This window comes from Lithobates pipiens, unplaced genomic scaffold (genome assembly GCF_037356315.1).
Source record: "Lithobates pipiens isolate NorthernLeopardFrog02 unplaced genomic scaffold, aLitPip1_a1.2 Scaffold_30, whole genome shotgun sequence".
Taxonomy (NCBI): domain Eukaryota; kingdom Metazoa; phylum Chordata; class Amphibia; order Anura; family Ranidae; genus Lithobates; species Lithobates pipiens.
Genome location: NW_027507791.1, coordinates 123463183 through 123480467, shown reverse-complemented (window position 1 = coordinate 123480467; position 17285 = coordinate 123463183). Strand labels below are relative to the sequence as shown.

Sequence of the window (17285 nt, the reverse complement as noted above, 5' to 3'; positions counted from 1 at the left end):
ATTTGCGTATTTAGTCCCTCTTAATAGAATCTCATGCACACAGAATATAAACAGTTAGCAACCATCAAACTTCTAATATAAGGTAAAGCAGATATGTTTTGATTATTTTATTTAGTCCTACAACCCATGCCACTTGCCAGGGCCTGCAGAGCGATCTTCCAGGTCTGGTCAGACTGTACCTTCCTGTCCCATACAGGTCACAGATCTACAGGCTGGATGACTACAAGTGTTCCAAAGTGTGGCTGCTGGATCCTGCACTGCTATTAGATTTTTACCAGGACTGTCATCTGGAACAGCACTAGTCATACATTCGTCAGCACTCATGATACACAGGATCTAAAGTATGATAGCGGAAGTACCTTAAAGTGATTGTAAAGGCAGAAGGTTTTTTTTATCTTCATGCATTCTGTGTGCAGCAGCCCCCCCCCCCCCCCATACTTGCCTGAGCCCCATCTAGATCCAGCGATGTTGTAGAATTGTCTCGGCTGCCTGGGACTCCCCACCTCATTGGCTGAGACAGCAGCGCAGCGCCATAGACTCCCACTGCTGGCAATCAAAGTCAGTCAGCCAATGAGGAGAGAATGGGGGCGGGATCAGGCCGTGGCTCCGGTCTGGTACCCCCATAGCAAGCTGTTTGCTGTGGGAGCACTCAACACAAGGGAGTGTCCAGGATCACAGAAGAGGGGCCTGAGAAGAGGAGGATCTGGGCTGCTCTGTGCAAAGCCACTGCAACAGAGCAGGTAAGTATGTTTGTTATTTTTATTAAAATAAAATAAAAAAAAACAGACTTTACAATCAATTTAAATGAAACTACCCAGCAAATCTCCAAGGTGAGCACAGTAACTACCTCTATTGCTACAGGTACAAATGATAATCCCCTTCTCCTCCCTTGAAGGAGGGGGGTCTCAACCAAATGTCTGATTTAGACAATCCTATCATTTTTTCCCCCCTCTTCAATTGATTCCCCAACTCTTTAAAGTATACTAGCTATTTTATATTGACCTTACACCTCAAAGCACTTTTGTGCTTCTCCACAATGGACGGTTTAATATCGAGAGCCCCACCCCCCCGATTTTGTCATCACTGCTGATGTTCTCTTTATGCAACGCAAAGAGTTTCCAATGTTTTGAAAATAATCTGCATCGTAGCTCGATCCTTCCATTTTCACAAAGAAAAAAGAGGCATGATGTTTACCACGTGTGCTATTTTACTCTAAATCTGCCTAATCACAAAGCAACATCTTCTGGTAAACTGAAGGAAGATATCTCACCACTGTTGCTCCTACTGATTAGAGATCTGCCTGTGTGTATGACCAGCCTAAGAAACAGTAGTTATAGGACAGATTCCAAAAACTGAGCCAATGAACTAAGAATTTCATATTATTGTCAATGTATGTTCCACCAATCTTTGGTTTATAAAATATATGCTACAGAGGAAAACTAAAAATTACTAATTACTATAATGAGGCATGCATAGAATAAAACATGCATAACATTATAAAATGACATGAAGTTGTTCAAAGGAACCTATACACTTTTAAACTACACATACTGGATATCTGAGCTGACACATAAAAGGCAGAATTTTATTTTTTTAATTTTATTTTTATTCTTATTTCGTTATGTGTGGTAACTAAAAACACAGACGCTAAATGACAGATACTCCGTCTCATAAATTATAACAAAATCAGTCACACTGTCAGTAATATCTTACCAAAAGAATCTGAAAATCTATGGAAAAGGCAAATTACAAATTTTTCAATTGGCAATAATTAATAGGCTTAAAATTTGTATTATGCAATAGGCATCTTAAGATAAGATGAATTTTGTATAAGTAATTTATTCCCATACACACAAGTCCCTGCTTTGTGACATTTGACACACGTCTTAATGTGAATTGTTTAAAGCCAGACCATTAATTTGCTGATTTTATTCAATATTATCCATCCTATAGGAACTACTGACAAAGTGGAGGATGTTAAGTGTAAATGCTTACCAGAACATCATGGACCAGTGCCTGGTATGTCCACGTGTGATGAAGAGTGGTAGCGAGGTCTATGTTCCTGTCTACAAGAACTAATAAAGGCCTCTGGAAGCTGACAAGTGAAAATCAGAAGAGAGTTTGTTATAAGAAGCAGCCCTTAAAGAATTACTTAACTTAAGTACAAAAATGTAATATATTGCATCTTACCAGTCCTTGGACATGGTGACAGCATTAGCTTTCTTCTTTCAGGCGAAGAACATTTCCAGCAAGTACAGAAAATACCTGTTGATCTTACCAGAAATGCAGTGTCCCATGAGCCAACTTCCTGTGAGCTGACCCAAAAGGACAAAACAATGTTATATTTCTTCTGTAAACTAAATAATGGAAATGATTAAAAGGCAGACATGTCTGAAGTCCAGCCTGAGTGACCAACCATGGCTTTCTCCAAGGCCAGAGGCCCAGGAAGTGTGATACTAGCAGGATCACCAAGTAAAAATAAAGAAATATAAAGCTTGAAAAAAAAAAAAAAAAATGAATGCAGCCACTTTGTCTAGGGACTGGTCAGCTGCAATAATATTTATTTTTTGTTTTTGGGTTTAGACACACTTTAACCCAAAAAAATATTCTAATGCAACAGATCGTACACATATCTTACAACAGAAATACCAAATAAAAATGTACAGACCTTATATCAGGGTAAAGGCAAAGCCTTGGCATGAAATATGACCATCAACTGCAGTCATATGGTATAAATAATTCTTAAGAGAAAATACTATACAGGTACAAGGGACTCTTGTGAATATTTACAGTATATTTACCTAGAAGATGGCAGCTTTAAACAATTTAATGGACACATGTAAATAAGTACATAACTATATAAACATGAAACCTATGATTAGTGTATGATGTCACTGATCAGTTTTATAAAACAGGTGTAGCTATGATTGTGTGTAATTTTTGGATATTGTGATGAAGCTTTAGAAACTCTTCTGGTTTTCACTAGGGGTGTTGAAAATAATTGGCGCATCACGATGCAGCCTTAAACATATCTGCATTGATGCAGAATCCGGTTGAATCGAGATTGTGCATGATGTCATCCCAGCTCCTCCCCCTCCTCCACAAAAGTGTCATGGTGACGTTGTCGGTGATCTTCTGCACCATGCTGCTGCCGACCACTTGTGCAGATGGGCTGGCTGCGCCTGGAGCCATTGCACCACTATTAGATGATGTGGCCTCAGGAGGCAGGTTCTGCAGCATGTCAGCGTGCCACCCCCACCCAGGATATCCCCCTCCTTGGGATTTTCAGCTATGTACACCTGTTCACCTCTCTGATGGGTAGGTGTGGTCGACCTGGGAGGGGGGGGGGGGGGGGGTTGAGATATAGCCGGACCGCTATCTCAATTGGCCATTTTAATCCAGCCAGCAATCACCTTGCCTCATTGGTCAGTCTTTGATCTGACCTATACAGAGGTAGGTGTGTTCACTAGAATGTGATGCTTCCAAGCTGACACACATCTGTCACATGCAGGTAAAAAAAACATTGATTTCTGTCTCATTTTAGGAAACTTCCCTGGATTACTTCTACTTAGTATAGCCATCTACATATATGGTTCAATTATATTCTTTTATATATCTTTTTTTAGAGCGATTGCTGGCTGCCATTTCGAGATCTTTGCTTATCTTTGATTTAACCTCTGTTCCATCTGAGAGCCAACTAACTACCAGCTTTAATGTGTTTTTATGCAAGTATATGGTTCAAGCCATACTTTTACCTGAAGTTTACAACTAGAAATATATATACACATTATAAATGTCAAATTTCCCCTTTTTTGTAGTAACATCAAAACTTTGGCTCGGCCTCATGTTGCTGCTCCAGTGATGGCGGGGTGGGGTAGCCTGGAAATTCGATGGCGCCTTCTTTCCCTCTATGCCCTTTATCTCTAGATCAGTGGAATGCTATTGAATAGGTTTTAACTATTTAGCAGCTGCATATAGATATTATTCTTGTGCACCTATAGGCTAGTAATAATAACTATGTTTAACATTGATGCTTACTCACATTCTATTTTTATGATCAATGTCATCACACAAACCCCTGATGATATGGCAAGTAATTCCTAATACATCATCACAGATGACTCCTGCACTCCTTGTTTGACCATACAGTATATAAGCTTATACTCTTCACACAAGCACAAATAGTGCCTTAATAACAACAACTGTGCCCCATGACCTTAAGACCAACACAAAATTCTTGCTGCTAGTTATTTTTCTACATGTATGCCTCTTTTACCACCCGGCCTAACATGTTAATATACATTCAATGAGGATTAATTATAGAGAAAAATATATATAAGTGGCGCTCAAAATTAACTGTAGTGCAAAGGATATCATGTGTTACATTGAAACCCAACCAAATATGGAAAAAAAGTGCCAATGTGACTGCGCAAATAAATAATGGTCTTAACAAAAATCAATCCATAATCAATAAAAAGTCCCTTAGCACCCTCACAAACACACCTCCTATCGGATATGCAGGACCATAGATTATAATGGTCACTAGAGCTGCAAGATATTGGCCAAAATGAGAATTACAATTTTTTTTTGCTTAGAATAAAAAGATCATGATTCTCACGACATAAAATCTTTCACATTATACATAAAAAAAAAAAAAAAAGGGCTAACTTTACTGGTTAGTTTTTAGTTTTTTTAAATTGCATTTGAAAGACCGCTGCAGAAATATAGTGTGACGTAAAATATTGCAACAACCACCATTTTATTCTCTAGGGTGTCTACTAAAAATATATTTATAATGTTTGGGAGTTCTAAGTAATTTTCTAGCAAAAAAAAAAAAGATTTTAACTTGAAACCAACAAATGTCAGAAAAAGGTTTAGTGTTTAAGGGTCCTTTCACAGGGGGCGGATCAGTTCTGATCCGCCCCGTGGATGTCCGTTTGCTCAGCGGGGATCACTCCGCCGATCCCCGCTGAGCAGGGAGATGACAGGTCTGTCTCTGCACACTGTGCAGGGACGGACCTGTCACAGCGCCGCTCTCCCCTATGGGAGATCGGATGACGACGGACCGCAGTGCCCGTCGTCATCCGATCCGATCCGCAGACGGATGGAAAAATAGCTTTTTCCTCCGTCACACTTTTTCGGATCGGAGCGGGTCGGATGTCAGCGGACATGTCACCGCTGACATCCGACGCTCCATAGAGCTCTATGGAGCACCCGTTCAGGTCCGCCTGAAAAACTGACAGGCGGGCCTGAACGGGACGTTAGTGTGAAAGGGGCCTTAGTGGTTAAACTTTTTTTCACTTACACACAAAGTCTATTCTGTTGACAAATTGTTACAATGTTCAACTGATAAAGAATGTTTTGATTCTTGGCAGATTCTTTTGATTGCTGTGGCTTAAGAAAAGCAAAGAGAATTCTTTGCATAGAAAGAATTGTAAAACACTTTAGTAAAGATGGCAATAACGATTCTTGACGATTAATTGTGCAGCTCTAACGGTTACATAGGCAAAAACAGCAAGACATCCAGGAGAACAGCCGTCAATCTAGTATTAAAGCACTTTATTAAAAACAATAACCACAATTACTTTGCAACAGCAAAAAAAACAGCGAGAATATTGCCAATATAGGATTCAGCGGGCTGTCGGCTCATACAATACTGCTTCATGAAATCTAGGCGTGCGTGATGTCGTCACTCATAGGCCACTCCCTAACGCATTGCATCATCAAAAGACGTCTCCAGAGGACTTGGCTGATGTTTTTCACATTTTGTTAAGATCAATATTTATTTGCACATTCATATACACTTTATTCTATATTTGGTTGGGTTTCAATGTAACATATGATATTCTTTATACTGCAGTTAATTTTGAGCGCCGCCTATATATTTTTTCTCTGTTTCATTGACTGGTATCACAGTTTAAGTGGCTGTTAATATTTTCCTTTTTTTTGGTATTTGAACTGAGCGCAGATTTTATATTTTTTTAAAGATTAAGTATAGACTGAAAGTCAAAAGAAACAGCAGCCTCAGGAATAAATATACACATTTAAAAGGGCCACAATAAAATAGGATGTTAATGTATGACATAAAACATGCTGAGTTTTCTCAATCCACACCCTCTATTTAAAAAATGATGCGATAGTCCACTTAATTACCTGAAACAGCAGTCAAGTAACAGGCTAATTTTTTCAACAATTTTGGAGGGACAACCAGTTCTTGGTAATGTTGTGCCATATTTTTTCCACTTGATAATGACTTCACTGTATTCCATGCTACATCTAATGCCTTGAAAATTATTTTGTAGCCTTCTCCAGACTGATACCTACTAACAATGAGATCCCTCTGATGCTTTGGAAGCTCTCTGCGGATTATGGCTTTTGCTGTAGGAATGCGACTAAGAAAATGTCAGGCAAGACCTACTAGAACAGCTGAACTTTGCTTGGGGTTAATCGGAGGCACTTTAACCCCCCTGGCGGTATTCCCAAGTCTGGCTCAGGGTGAAAATTTAGTACCATTAGCAGTAACCCTGAGCCAGACTTGGGACCGCATCACTGAATCCAGGAAGAGGTTACTTACCTTGTCCCCTGGATCCAGCGATGTCTCCCCGCAGTGCGAGCGAGACGTCCTCCTCTAATACTATCACATCGCTGGGCTCCGTTCCCTGCGAGCGTTGCGACGCACAGGGACGGTGAACGGTGCCAAATTCAAAAAGTGAAACACACACATTACATACAGTATAATGTAATCTTACAGTTTACATTGCTGTATGTAATTATTTCACATCCCCTTTGTCCCTAGTGGTCTGCCCAGTGCCCTGCATGTAGTTTTATATTATAAAAACTGTTCTTTCTGCCTGGAAACTGGAGAGTCTCCATAGCAACCAAAACTGTCCCTTTACATCAAAAGTGATTTTAGATCAGCTAGAAAACAGCGATAATAAATTGGAATCACTCACAGAATTGAGCGATAGCGATTTGTGGGGAGATCCGTCATCAAATATTGAAAAGTAATGACAGTGACAATTCTGCAACTGAGCAAATTTCAGTGTTTTTGATTTGATTACAGTATTGAATAATTTTTATTATTGTTATATTATTATTTCGTATAATTATTTATAGTTATTTATATTATAATTTAGGATTTCATTTTTCAAACTTTATCATACCCGGGATGTCTGCTAGACTCTGGTTTAGACAGATTTAAGTGAGTTATTCCTAAGAATTACAGGACTACAATATAAAACGCCAAATTTTCATGCAAAATAATTGTACCGCTTTCAGCACCTAAAATCTGAAATATACGATATAAAGCCCCTCACTTTATTTCCAGATGACAAAGGTTCAGATACCAGTACAGAGTGGTGAATCTCCGCAAGGAGGCAAAGACAGCAATAAACACTTGAAAGAGGGTCTATCCCTTCCACATTCTACCCAAAACAATAACAAAAACACAGTTTTAACTACAGGTAAACATGAACTAGTTATTTATGAAAACATGTGAGAAATTCAGCATCATAATGGTCACCTAAATTGTCCAGCTCCAAGATTATCTCCAGTAAACAGGCTATTTCTGGCATCCCGAAGATTTTCACGTAGTTTCTTATCTAATTTCTAAGAGAGAAAGTTAAAAATAAAAAACTGATCTATAGTGCACAAAAGAAGTTGGCATGTTAACATAATCAAATAACAATAAATGCATTAACACATTCTAGCACCTCTTGTGATACCTGTGAGAATACTGACCAATATAAGGGTTAAAGTGATACTAAACACACGCGGTTTACTTTAAATGGTCCTTTCTACTTCTGTATATGAATGACGGCACTGTAATATTTTAATTAAAAAAAAAAAAACACAACAAAACAGCCAAGTACATTTTTCTTAATCGATATACAGCTGTCACATGACCCAGCTCTTCTCCAGCCTGTCTGCAAGGAAACATAAGCAGGGGGAGCTTCTAGTCATCTGCTGATGGTCACATGTTCAAAATGAAAACAAACTGACTTTGGAATACAGAGTTAAAAAAAAAAAGTAAAAAAAAAAAAATAGGAGCCATTGGCTCCTGCTGCTGTCAATCAAATCCTGTGAGCAGAGCGTGTCTATGGATGCACACAGCCCAGCTCAAAAACACACCTGTACTTGCGCCCCACGGGAAACAGCTTCCTATGGTGGTGCACAGGGAAGAGGAGGAGCCAAGAGCACCTTCAGGGGAATCCAGAAGTGAAGGTAAGGGGCCGCTCTATGCAATACCCCTGTACAGAGTAAGTATAACATGTTTGTTATCTTAGATGAAAACATGTTAAGCTTTACAACCTATAAGCCCTCAGTATCCTGTCCCCAGCATATAAGCATTAACTTGTTAGTGTCCAATTCTCAGTTAAGGGGTGCTAACCCCTAAATGTCCTATCCCCAGCCCATGTGCATTGTCTCCTCAAGCCCTAAAGCATGTATGGTAATTCTTCAGCACAAAGTACCCATCTTCCGGTACCTACTGTATGTGTGTTGAAGCTGAATTCCAGGAATTCAGCAACTTAACAACTAAAAAAAGTGCAGGCACTCTGTGAGTTAAGCCCTGGACTAAGCGCTTTAATTTAGATCTGACAGGATTATTGAGCTACAGCAAGATACAGAGCTTTTCTGTACACTCAGACCACAGTGATACCCATCACACTCCCCTCCTTCACACATTTCCACCATCATAACCTCCAAACTCCTCTCCTGCACATACAGACCACAGACATACCCTCTGCACTCCTCTCTTTTACACATTTCTACCAACATACCCTCCACACTCCTCTGCTGCACATATCTCCCCCTGTCATACTCTCTCTGCATACCACTCCTTTACATATCTCCCTGTTATACCTTCTGCCCTCCTCTCTTGCACTTATTGCCTACTGTCATTCTATTCACATTTTTTTTCAGCAGACACTTCTTTGGTATTAATTGATATATACCCAATCTTTACTATTCTGGAATGGTCACACTGCTTGTATGCATAATTGTTCCACAATCTTAAAGAAGAACTCTAACTTCATTTTCTTTTTCAGTGTTCTGTGGTCCAGGGTCCAAAGTACATTTATAGCTGTGCTCTTCTCCAGCTCCAAACACTTGCAACAGCAAGGGGAATGCAAGAGGGGTGGCGTGTCAGCCTCCTGTCCCTCTACATTTCGCTTGCTTGGGGCAAATGCTTGGAGCTAAAGATAAGGGCAAGCTATCAATGCAGCTATTTCCTTGTTAACTACTACCCAAAGAACAAATTGAATTTCTATCTCTACAGACCCAGTGCTTCTCAACTCCAGTCCTCCAGACTCCCCAACATGTCCTGTTTTCAGGATGTCCCTCAGATGAAATGGCTGTGGTAATTACTAAGGCAGTGAAACTGATCAAATCACCTGTGCAAAATAATAGAAAGCCTGAAAACATGACCTGTTGGGGTGCCTTGAGGACTGGACTTGAGAAACACTGCTCTAGACTGATCTTTCTGGCAACAACTCTTACAGATGAATGGTCTCAAATCATATTCATCCATAAAGTAATCATGTGTCTATGAATAGACTAAGAGCATCTATAGCTAAATAAAAATAACTTTAATAATGCAAATATTCTCACCACTGCCACCATCTCTGCAGCATTGCCTCTTGCACATCTTATAATGGGTACCGCACCTAGATGTTAGAATAACCAAGTAAAATCAGCTCTGTTAACAGCCACAAATAACATTTTGATTAAATAATTTCATACACGTGAACCAAAGGAAATGTATAAAATTAAAATATAATTCAAGTGATGCTTCTCTGTTAAAGAGAGGCATTTTTTTAGTAATTCTTCATGTTTTACTTTACTGTTCCCTAAAAAGGATAACTTTACTAAAAGGAACTCTGCTACTAAACAGAAGAAGTAACTTAAATGACTAGTTGGCTGCAGCTTGCAGAGATTTTTAGATCTTTTATGCAAAGTCTTTTTACCCCTGGCTACGCCCATAGACTTTAAATACAGGAGACACTCAGGAAACAGCTCCATAGAAGTGTATGGGTATTGACTTTGCAGGTGTAGCCAGTAGAAATATGTTGGCTGTGGGCTCTTGAAATCAATATGAAGTGCAGCTGTCCAATTCAGATAAGTATACATTTGGTTGGATAGGGCTTCTTTAGCTCACAGGGCCAAAGGGGTTATCCTCTCTGAAACTACAGTTATCCTTCAGTTTTGTTATTTCAGGATATTCCAATTATCATTCTACAGGTGAAGTAGAGACATTGCCCACACTTTTAAACAAATGAATGTAATTTTCCCACTCTGCACAGGACCTGTGTTGGAAGCATCATTTCTGTTCATGGCCGTTTATGACATGGACATTCAATTAATATGATTAAAAATTGATATTTGCATATGGCATTGTTTTAGTCTATTACTAGTACCTAAAATGTCACTTGGCTCCATATTTCTGAGAGAATAAAAGCATAATGTTGCTGAATTTAAAAATGCAATATTTCACATTACAGTAAAACACCACACACACATCTAAATACAGCTGAACTATATACATGTGATACATCTGCCAAGGGCTTTGCAACTCTATACAGCTAGTTTAATTCAGACACCCCTGCCAAAATGCATGAAAAACAACAATCCTATTTTGAGTTTTACAGCTTTAGATGCTGTTTGCCAGCTGATTGGATAGGGAACTAGCAGTGTGATGATGCCGATTCCCTGTCTGATGAGCAGGGTGCAGACGGATATATGAAAGCTGCAGAAACAATAAGTAAAATTGATAAAACTCTAAAATTAATATAAAAACGATAGTCAGAACTGAAAAATTACTCCAGAGTACAGATAAAAATGATAGCAGAAAGTATATATTATTCTTGAAGACTTACCTAATGTGACAAAGAAGCAGAAGAGGCTGTCAACAATGGTATCCATTATGGTTTCCATCTCTGTGTCAGTGATGTCAGGTCTATTCAGTGCTAGGGAAAGAATTCCGAGACTTAGCTATTCTTACACAAAAGACAGGAAGTAAAGAAACTAAACACTTTTGCTAAAACAAGATCAAAGCAAACATATAAAATATCATGATGTGTGGATTGCATAATAAAGATGACAGTTTTTCAGATTTCGGCATTAAAGTGGTAAGGCTAACTACAATAATTTTATAAATGTTCCCTCCTCACTCCTTGCACCGATTCTGGCTCCCTTATGTTAGGGAGCTCTCGACAACTAGTTTGAATCCCTGGAGTCATGACGTCACTCGCTGGTTTCCATGGTCCTTTCAATGTCAGTGCTCCGTCTTCTCCCCAAAAACAGCCACTTTCTGACACAGGGAAGCGTGAGCTGTTGGATCATGTGACCACACTAGATTAAAAAGGTATGCAGATCTTTATTTATACAGGCTATGCAGGATAGATAGGAGGAGGGGGAGGAAACACATTTAAAAATGGGTAGAATAGGTATAGATAGCCTTAACTCACTTAGAGCGGAACTTCAGTCATTTTTTCAACTTTCCATCTATTAAATCCTCTGCCCTTGTTGTTTTAACTTTGGATAGTAAAACATTTTATATAGACACTTTATGACTGGGAAGGGCTTATACCGCCCAAGTCCTAAAGGCTTGTTAGGTTAGTCAAACCCAATGGAGGCAGCTGGTCCTGGATACGTCTCAACTGGATGGACATCAAACATCAGTGGAATATGGAATGTGGACCGTAAAAAAACTTCATTGGAGAGCAGAGGCTAATCAGATGGCAGTGCCCTCTCCTCTGTCCACACACTGGAGAAATGTACAGAGGAGAGGACACTGCCATCTGATCAGCCTCTGCTCTCTAATCAAGTTTTTTACGGTCCACATTCCATATCCCATTGATGTTTGATGTCCATCAATTGAGACATATCCAGGACCAGCTGCCTCCATTGGGTTTGGCTAACCCAACAAGCCTTTAGGACTTGGGCGGTAGAAACCTCTCCAAGTCCTCACATTCGGTAAGCCTCCTCCTATCCACAGTGGTGGTGTTTCCAGCTATCTTCTCATCCTCAGGGTCACACCGGTGGATTTTCACATACGTTTGAAGGGTCACCTATATATTGTGAATTTTTTCATTGTATATTTGAGTTTTTGAACTTTTTTTTTTATCACTATAAAAGTGACTCTATACTTATTTTCAAATGGTGGTCTTACATTTATAATTTGAGTTATCATGATTTAGAGGTGTTTATGTGTAATAATACATTTTTATTTTGTTTTGCACTATTAGCGCAATACTTTATACAGCTCACTTCCTGTTTCTTGTCTGGTAAAAATCCTAGGATTATAACATCATGCACAGCTCTCTCTCTCTTATGATAGTTTTCCAGGAAGTGGGGGGGGAGGTGGTGAGTCATTAGATGGCCAATGGGAGCTGCAGGGCTGCTGAGCTGGAGGTGTGCCTGTGTGTGTCGGTGTAAATCCAGGAAGTGAACAGGCAGCAGCTTCAGCTGTCCACAGTTAAAATGGCTGCAGCCAGACTCAGTGGAGGGAGATTTCTGCAGTATATTTGGCAAGTACAGAATCACAGTATATATAAAATAATATGCAAAGTGGTTGGAGGGAAGCTTCAGAATGGCAAAGATGTTTTTATTACAAATTATGTGAGCAGACTGCAGTTCCTCTAAAAGCAGATTTCCACCCACATTTTCTACTCCTAAAAATAGCGGCACTTTGCTGCTGACGCCCAACACCCCAGTGTGAAAGTGCCCTAAGGGATACGAAAAAAAAAATGGCAATTTGTTTCTAGTTCACAGATTAGTGTGGGATGGAGTGATAGGAGAGACACTTTCACACTGGAGTTACAGGAGCTATTTTTTGTGCTATAGTACCTATAAAGTGCTCTTACTGTATAATTCCTGTAATCATTTTCCTTCTCAGGCCATGGCCCCACACATAATTTCCAGTTTGCAATGCCTAATGGGAGATGTGTGTCTTCAATCCCAGGAGGCAATAGGCAAACCGACCTGCAAACTTTTACACTGCTTGTGCTGCACTAAGCATGTGCGAGATCTGCAGATACACGCTGGGTAACCAGAATGCACTTGAATACGGGAAGAGATGCAGTCTGGCTTCAACTTTACTAGAATACATTAAGCTTGTGTAATATAGGGGTAATTTTATATAAAAAGTATAATCTAGGCCGGAACACTGCTTTAACTTAAAATACACACCCATTAGCCCCAGTTTACATCTAAGTGCAGCAACAACACTAGTCAGTGCAAGCTTTTACACAGGTCAACATGCAGTGAAGGCAGCCTTCCCATTATTGCATGAAGAAGTGCAGGACCCTTTGTTTTAATGCATCACACCAAAACACATGGTAATAAAGTACTATGAGCTCTGCTTCGGTTTACCACATATACATTGGCAGGTGTTTTTGCGGTGCCATTGAGAAGGAATTAAACCACAGCACATCTGCAATAAAGATACACGTTTACATGCACTTCAGGAACGTGTGTGATTTGATGCGTGTTCTCCTGGCGCACAGGTGTGAACAGTGGCTTGGAAGAAAATGAACAAAATAAGATAGCAAAAAGTCTTAATGAATTTACCTCTATATGAAACAAGCTCTTTATTTTGGTTGCAAAGCACAAACATGTCATCTTCCAAAGTAATAAAGTTCAGGTACTGATCAAAGACCTAGAAAAAAAAAAGTACTGCAGTGTTACATCCAAGTAAAATCATACAGGATAAAAAAAAAAACACATATATACTACAAATAACCTAGCAATTGGCTGGGAAAAATTCAACCTGGCCAACATAGATTAATCAAGCAATACCTACAATACAGTGCCTTGAAAAAGTATTCATACCCCTTGAAATGTTCCACATTTTGTCATGTTACAACTAAAAATGAAAATGTACTTTATTGGGATTTTATGTGATAGACCAACACAAAGTGGCACATAATTGTGAAGTGGAAGAAAAATGATGAATGTTTTTTAAAATATCTTACATATAAATATCTGAAAAGTGTGGCATGCATTTGTATTCAGCCCCCTTTACTCCGATACCCCTAACTAAAATCTAGTGGACCCAATTGCCTTTAGAGGTCACCTTATTAGTAAATGGAGTCCACCTGTGTGTAATTTAATCTCAGTATAAATACAACTGTTCTGTGAAGCCCTCGGAGGTTTGTTAGAGAACTTTAGTGAACAAACAGCATCATGAAGGCCAAGGAATACACCAGACAGGTAGGGGTCATGTGGGGGACACAGCAAACATGTGGAAGAAGGTGCTCTGGTCAGATGAGAACCAAAATGTAACTTTTTGGCCTAAAAGCAAATAGCTATGTGGGGCAGAAAACAAACACTGCTTACCACCCTGAACAAACCATCCCCACAGTGAAACATGGTGGTGGCAGCATCATGTTGTGAGAATGTTTTTCTTCAGCAGGGACAGGGAAGCTGGTCAAGAATTGATGGTAAGATGGATGGAGCCAAATACAGGGTAATCGTAAAAGAAAACCTGTTAGAGTCTGCAAAAGACTTGAGAGGGGGGCAGAGGTTCACCAAGGACCCTAAACATACAGCCAGAAATACAATGGAATGGTTTAGATCAAAGCATATTCATGTATTAGAATGTCCCAGTCAAAGTCCAGATCTAAATCTAATTGAAAATCAGTGGCAAGACTTGAAAATTGCTGTTCACAGATGTCCTTCATCCAATCTGACAGAGCTTGAGCTATTTTGCAAAGAAGAATTTCAGTCTCTAGATGTGCAATGCAGAGACATACCCAAAAAGACTTGCAGCTGTAATTGCAGTGAAAGGTGGTTCTACAAAGTATTGACTCAGGGGGGCTGAATACAAATGCACACCACCCTTTTCAGATACTTATTTGGAAAGAATTTGGAAAACCATTTATAATTTTCCTTCCAATTCACAATTGTGTGCCTGTGATGGGAAGGCCCATGGAACCCAGAATCCACTGGAGAGGTTGGGAAACACACATTTCAGCTCCCCATACACCCCCTATGTCTAAGTCACCCTGTGTCCATTAGGGGCACAGGGTGACTGAGAAAATGTGGCTTGGATTACTTAAAATGGGAGAGTAATATTTATCCACAATATCTCCCAGGATAGAGATAGATATATATATATATATATATATATATATATATATATATATGAGTATTCTTGGTTTGTTTGATTTTAAAGCGGGGGGGGGGGGGGGGGCATCTGCGGCGGTCTGTCCCAGAAGTGGGTGCAGATACCTGGATTATCCAGGTAACTGCACCCCCCTCCCCCCTGAAAGGTGTCGATTGTGGCACCGGAGGGGGGGAGGTATCAGATGAGCGGAACTTCCACTTTAGGGTGGAGAACCGCTTTAAACATGTTAATTGAAAGAGCTAACCACATTGGCCTCTGTACAATGTAGGCGACGGTTCATCTGCTACTGGAAGCTCCTGCTATTGTGAGAAGGTATCCTGTGTTTATAGTTATGATAATGTTTAATCCACTGTGTGAAGCTCGGTGACAACAAGTCTGACCTGTAGTGAAATCCTGATTAATCACAACAATGGCCAGGTGGGCATGGAGTCGCCTTGGCTGCTTTAAGGGTCTAGTTAATTAGCTAGGTTAATTAGATTTCTGGTTAGTTTGTATTGCTAGAGAGAAGTCCTCCTGGTGTATATATTTGGGTGAGTTTGCTTAAATAAACAGTTCCATGTTCAAGCTGTGTAACTAAACTAGTCTCGCCTGGTTCTTACAATATCTGATATCGGAGGGACGAGACTGGAGGAAGCAGTGTACTGGCGGAAGCACTCAAGCGGAGTGTGGGACGTTTCGTTACAGTGCCACTTTGTGTTGGTCTATCACATAAAATCCCAATAAAATACATTTATGTTTTTGGTTGTAACATAACAAAATTTAGAAAATGTCAAGGGGTACGAATACTTTTCCAAGGCACTGTACCTATAATACAATACCTACACGATACTGTATATATTAGTTATCTCCCATCTGTAATAATTTGAATATACCTATAGTATATATAATAATTATATAATACAACAACTACATTATCATTGTTAATCTAGTTTCCAAGATTTGTGTATGTTTGGGACTCCTATAATCCTTGCCAAAATAACATCTGCAACAGGTCAGTTTATATTCAAAATAACTCTGTCACTATTTTAAAAACTAAAAAGAAGCACTCCCTGCAAAGACAACAATACTCACCTGTCTTGAAAGAGAAGTAAGGGTTTATTTTATTTTATTTTTTTATTTATACTTACCAAGGTGGATGCAGCATTGGTTTGATGCTGCATCTGTCCCCCGGCGCCTCTGCACTGAAAACCGAGCAATCAAACAACGCTGATCGCTCTGATTTCACAGAGCTGCAGACTGTCAGTCACAGCTCTCTGCTCATCTCCCTCCACGCTCATTAGAGCGCAGAGCGGCTGTCTCAGGCTCTCAGCAACTTGCCGAGGGGCTGAGATGGGTGTGGGTCCAGGTACCTAGCGGATCCAGACTCGCATAGTAAGGATGACGCAGTGCCTGGACTGATATACATGACATCAGCAGAGAGTGGACTTCAATCCGCTCTCTGCTGAAAATGGGTCACAGGAGTGCAAAACGAATTGCACTCCTGTGATCAATAGGAAAAGCCCAGCTAAATGAGATTTGGCTAGACTTCTTCTCCACCACAGAAAGTTTTCAACTTAATAAAATGGGAAGCATAGCAAACAGTTGTGAGAGGCCACTTGACACAAATCGTTTTGCATCAATGATGCCAAAGGGACCAACACAGGAAAAAACTGGAGTCAGAAGTGGAGCAGGCCCCTCAAGCTCACAAGGCCAACTCCACTCCTAACTTAAACTGAATTAAAGCAGGTCTCTCAATCATAGCAGGAAGGCAGTTGAGCTGGACGAAACAAAAATTTGACATATATAGCAATAAACCTGTCACTATGCTAGATAAACAACTGAATGATATAGCACCACAACCAAAGCCTGTAGGTCTTAGAACTAGACACCATGTACTTATTGCTAAGCCAATCAAGGTCCTGGTAGAATTCCAACACCACCTCTGCAAATTTACTCTTACTTCAGGTCCCTTTCCTGCAAGAATGCAAGTGCAAGAAATTTTCCAAGATATCTCACGCCTCATAACCTCTGAACAGAACCCTTCCTCTCCAAATGCTGACTTTATTTATGGCAGAGGAACTCCGCTTGGCAATCAAAAAATCTCAAACCTGGCAAAATAACTACACTGCCTTATTCTATACAAAAATTCTCTGATATCCTGATCCCACACTTAATAACC

At 39.8% G+C, this 17285-nt stretch overlaps 1 protein-coding gene across 1 annotated transcript in view; it reads right to left on the bottom strand.

Annotated features, from left to right (window-relative positions):
- Nucleotides 1–17285, bottom strand: part of SCFD1 (sec1 family domain containing 1) — a 210123-nt gene that overhangs the window by 163766 nt on the left and 29072 nt on the right. Inside the window, exons 6-10 of the mRNA XM_077464793.1 lie at nt 13570–13657; nt 10875–10964; nt 9610–9665; nt 7523–7608; nt 1996–2095 (exon numbers count right to left, since the gene is read on the bottom strand). Coding sequence (XP_077320919.1) covers nt 1996–2095; nt 7523–7608; nt 9610–9665; nt 10875–10964; nt 13570–13657 — 420 coding nt within the window. The remainder of the gene's footprint in view (nt 1–1995; nt 2096–7522; nt 7609–9609; nt 9666–10874; nt 10965–13569; nt 13658–17285) is intronic.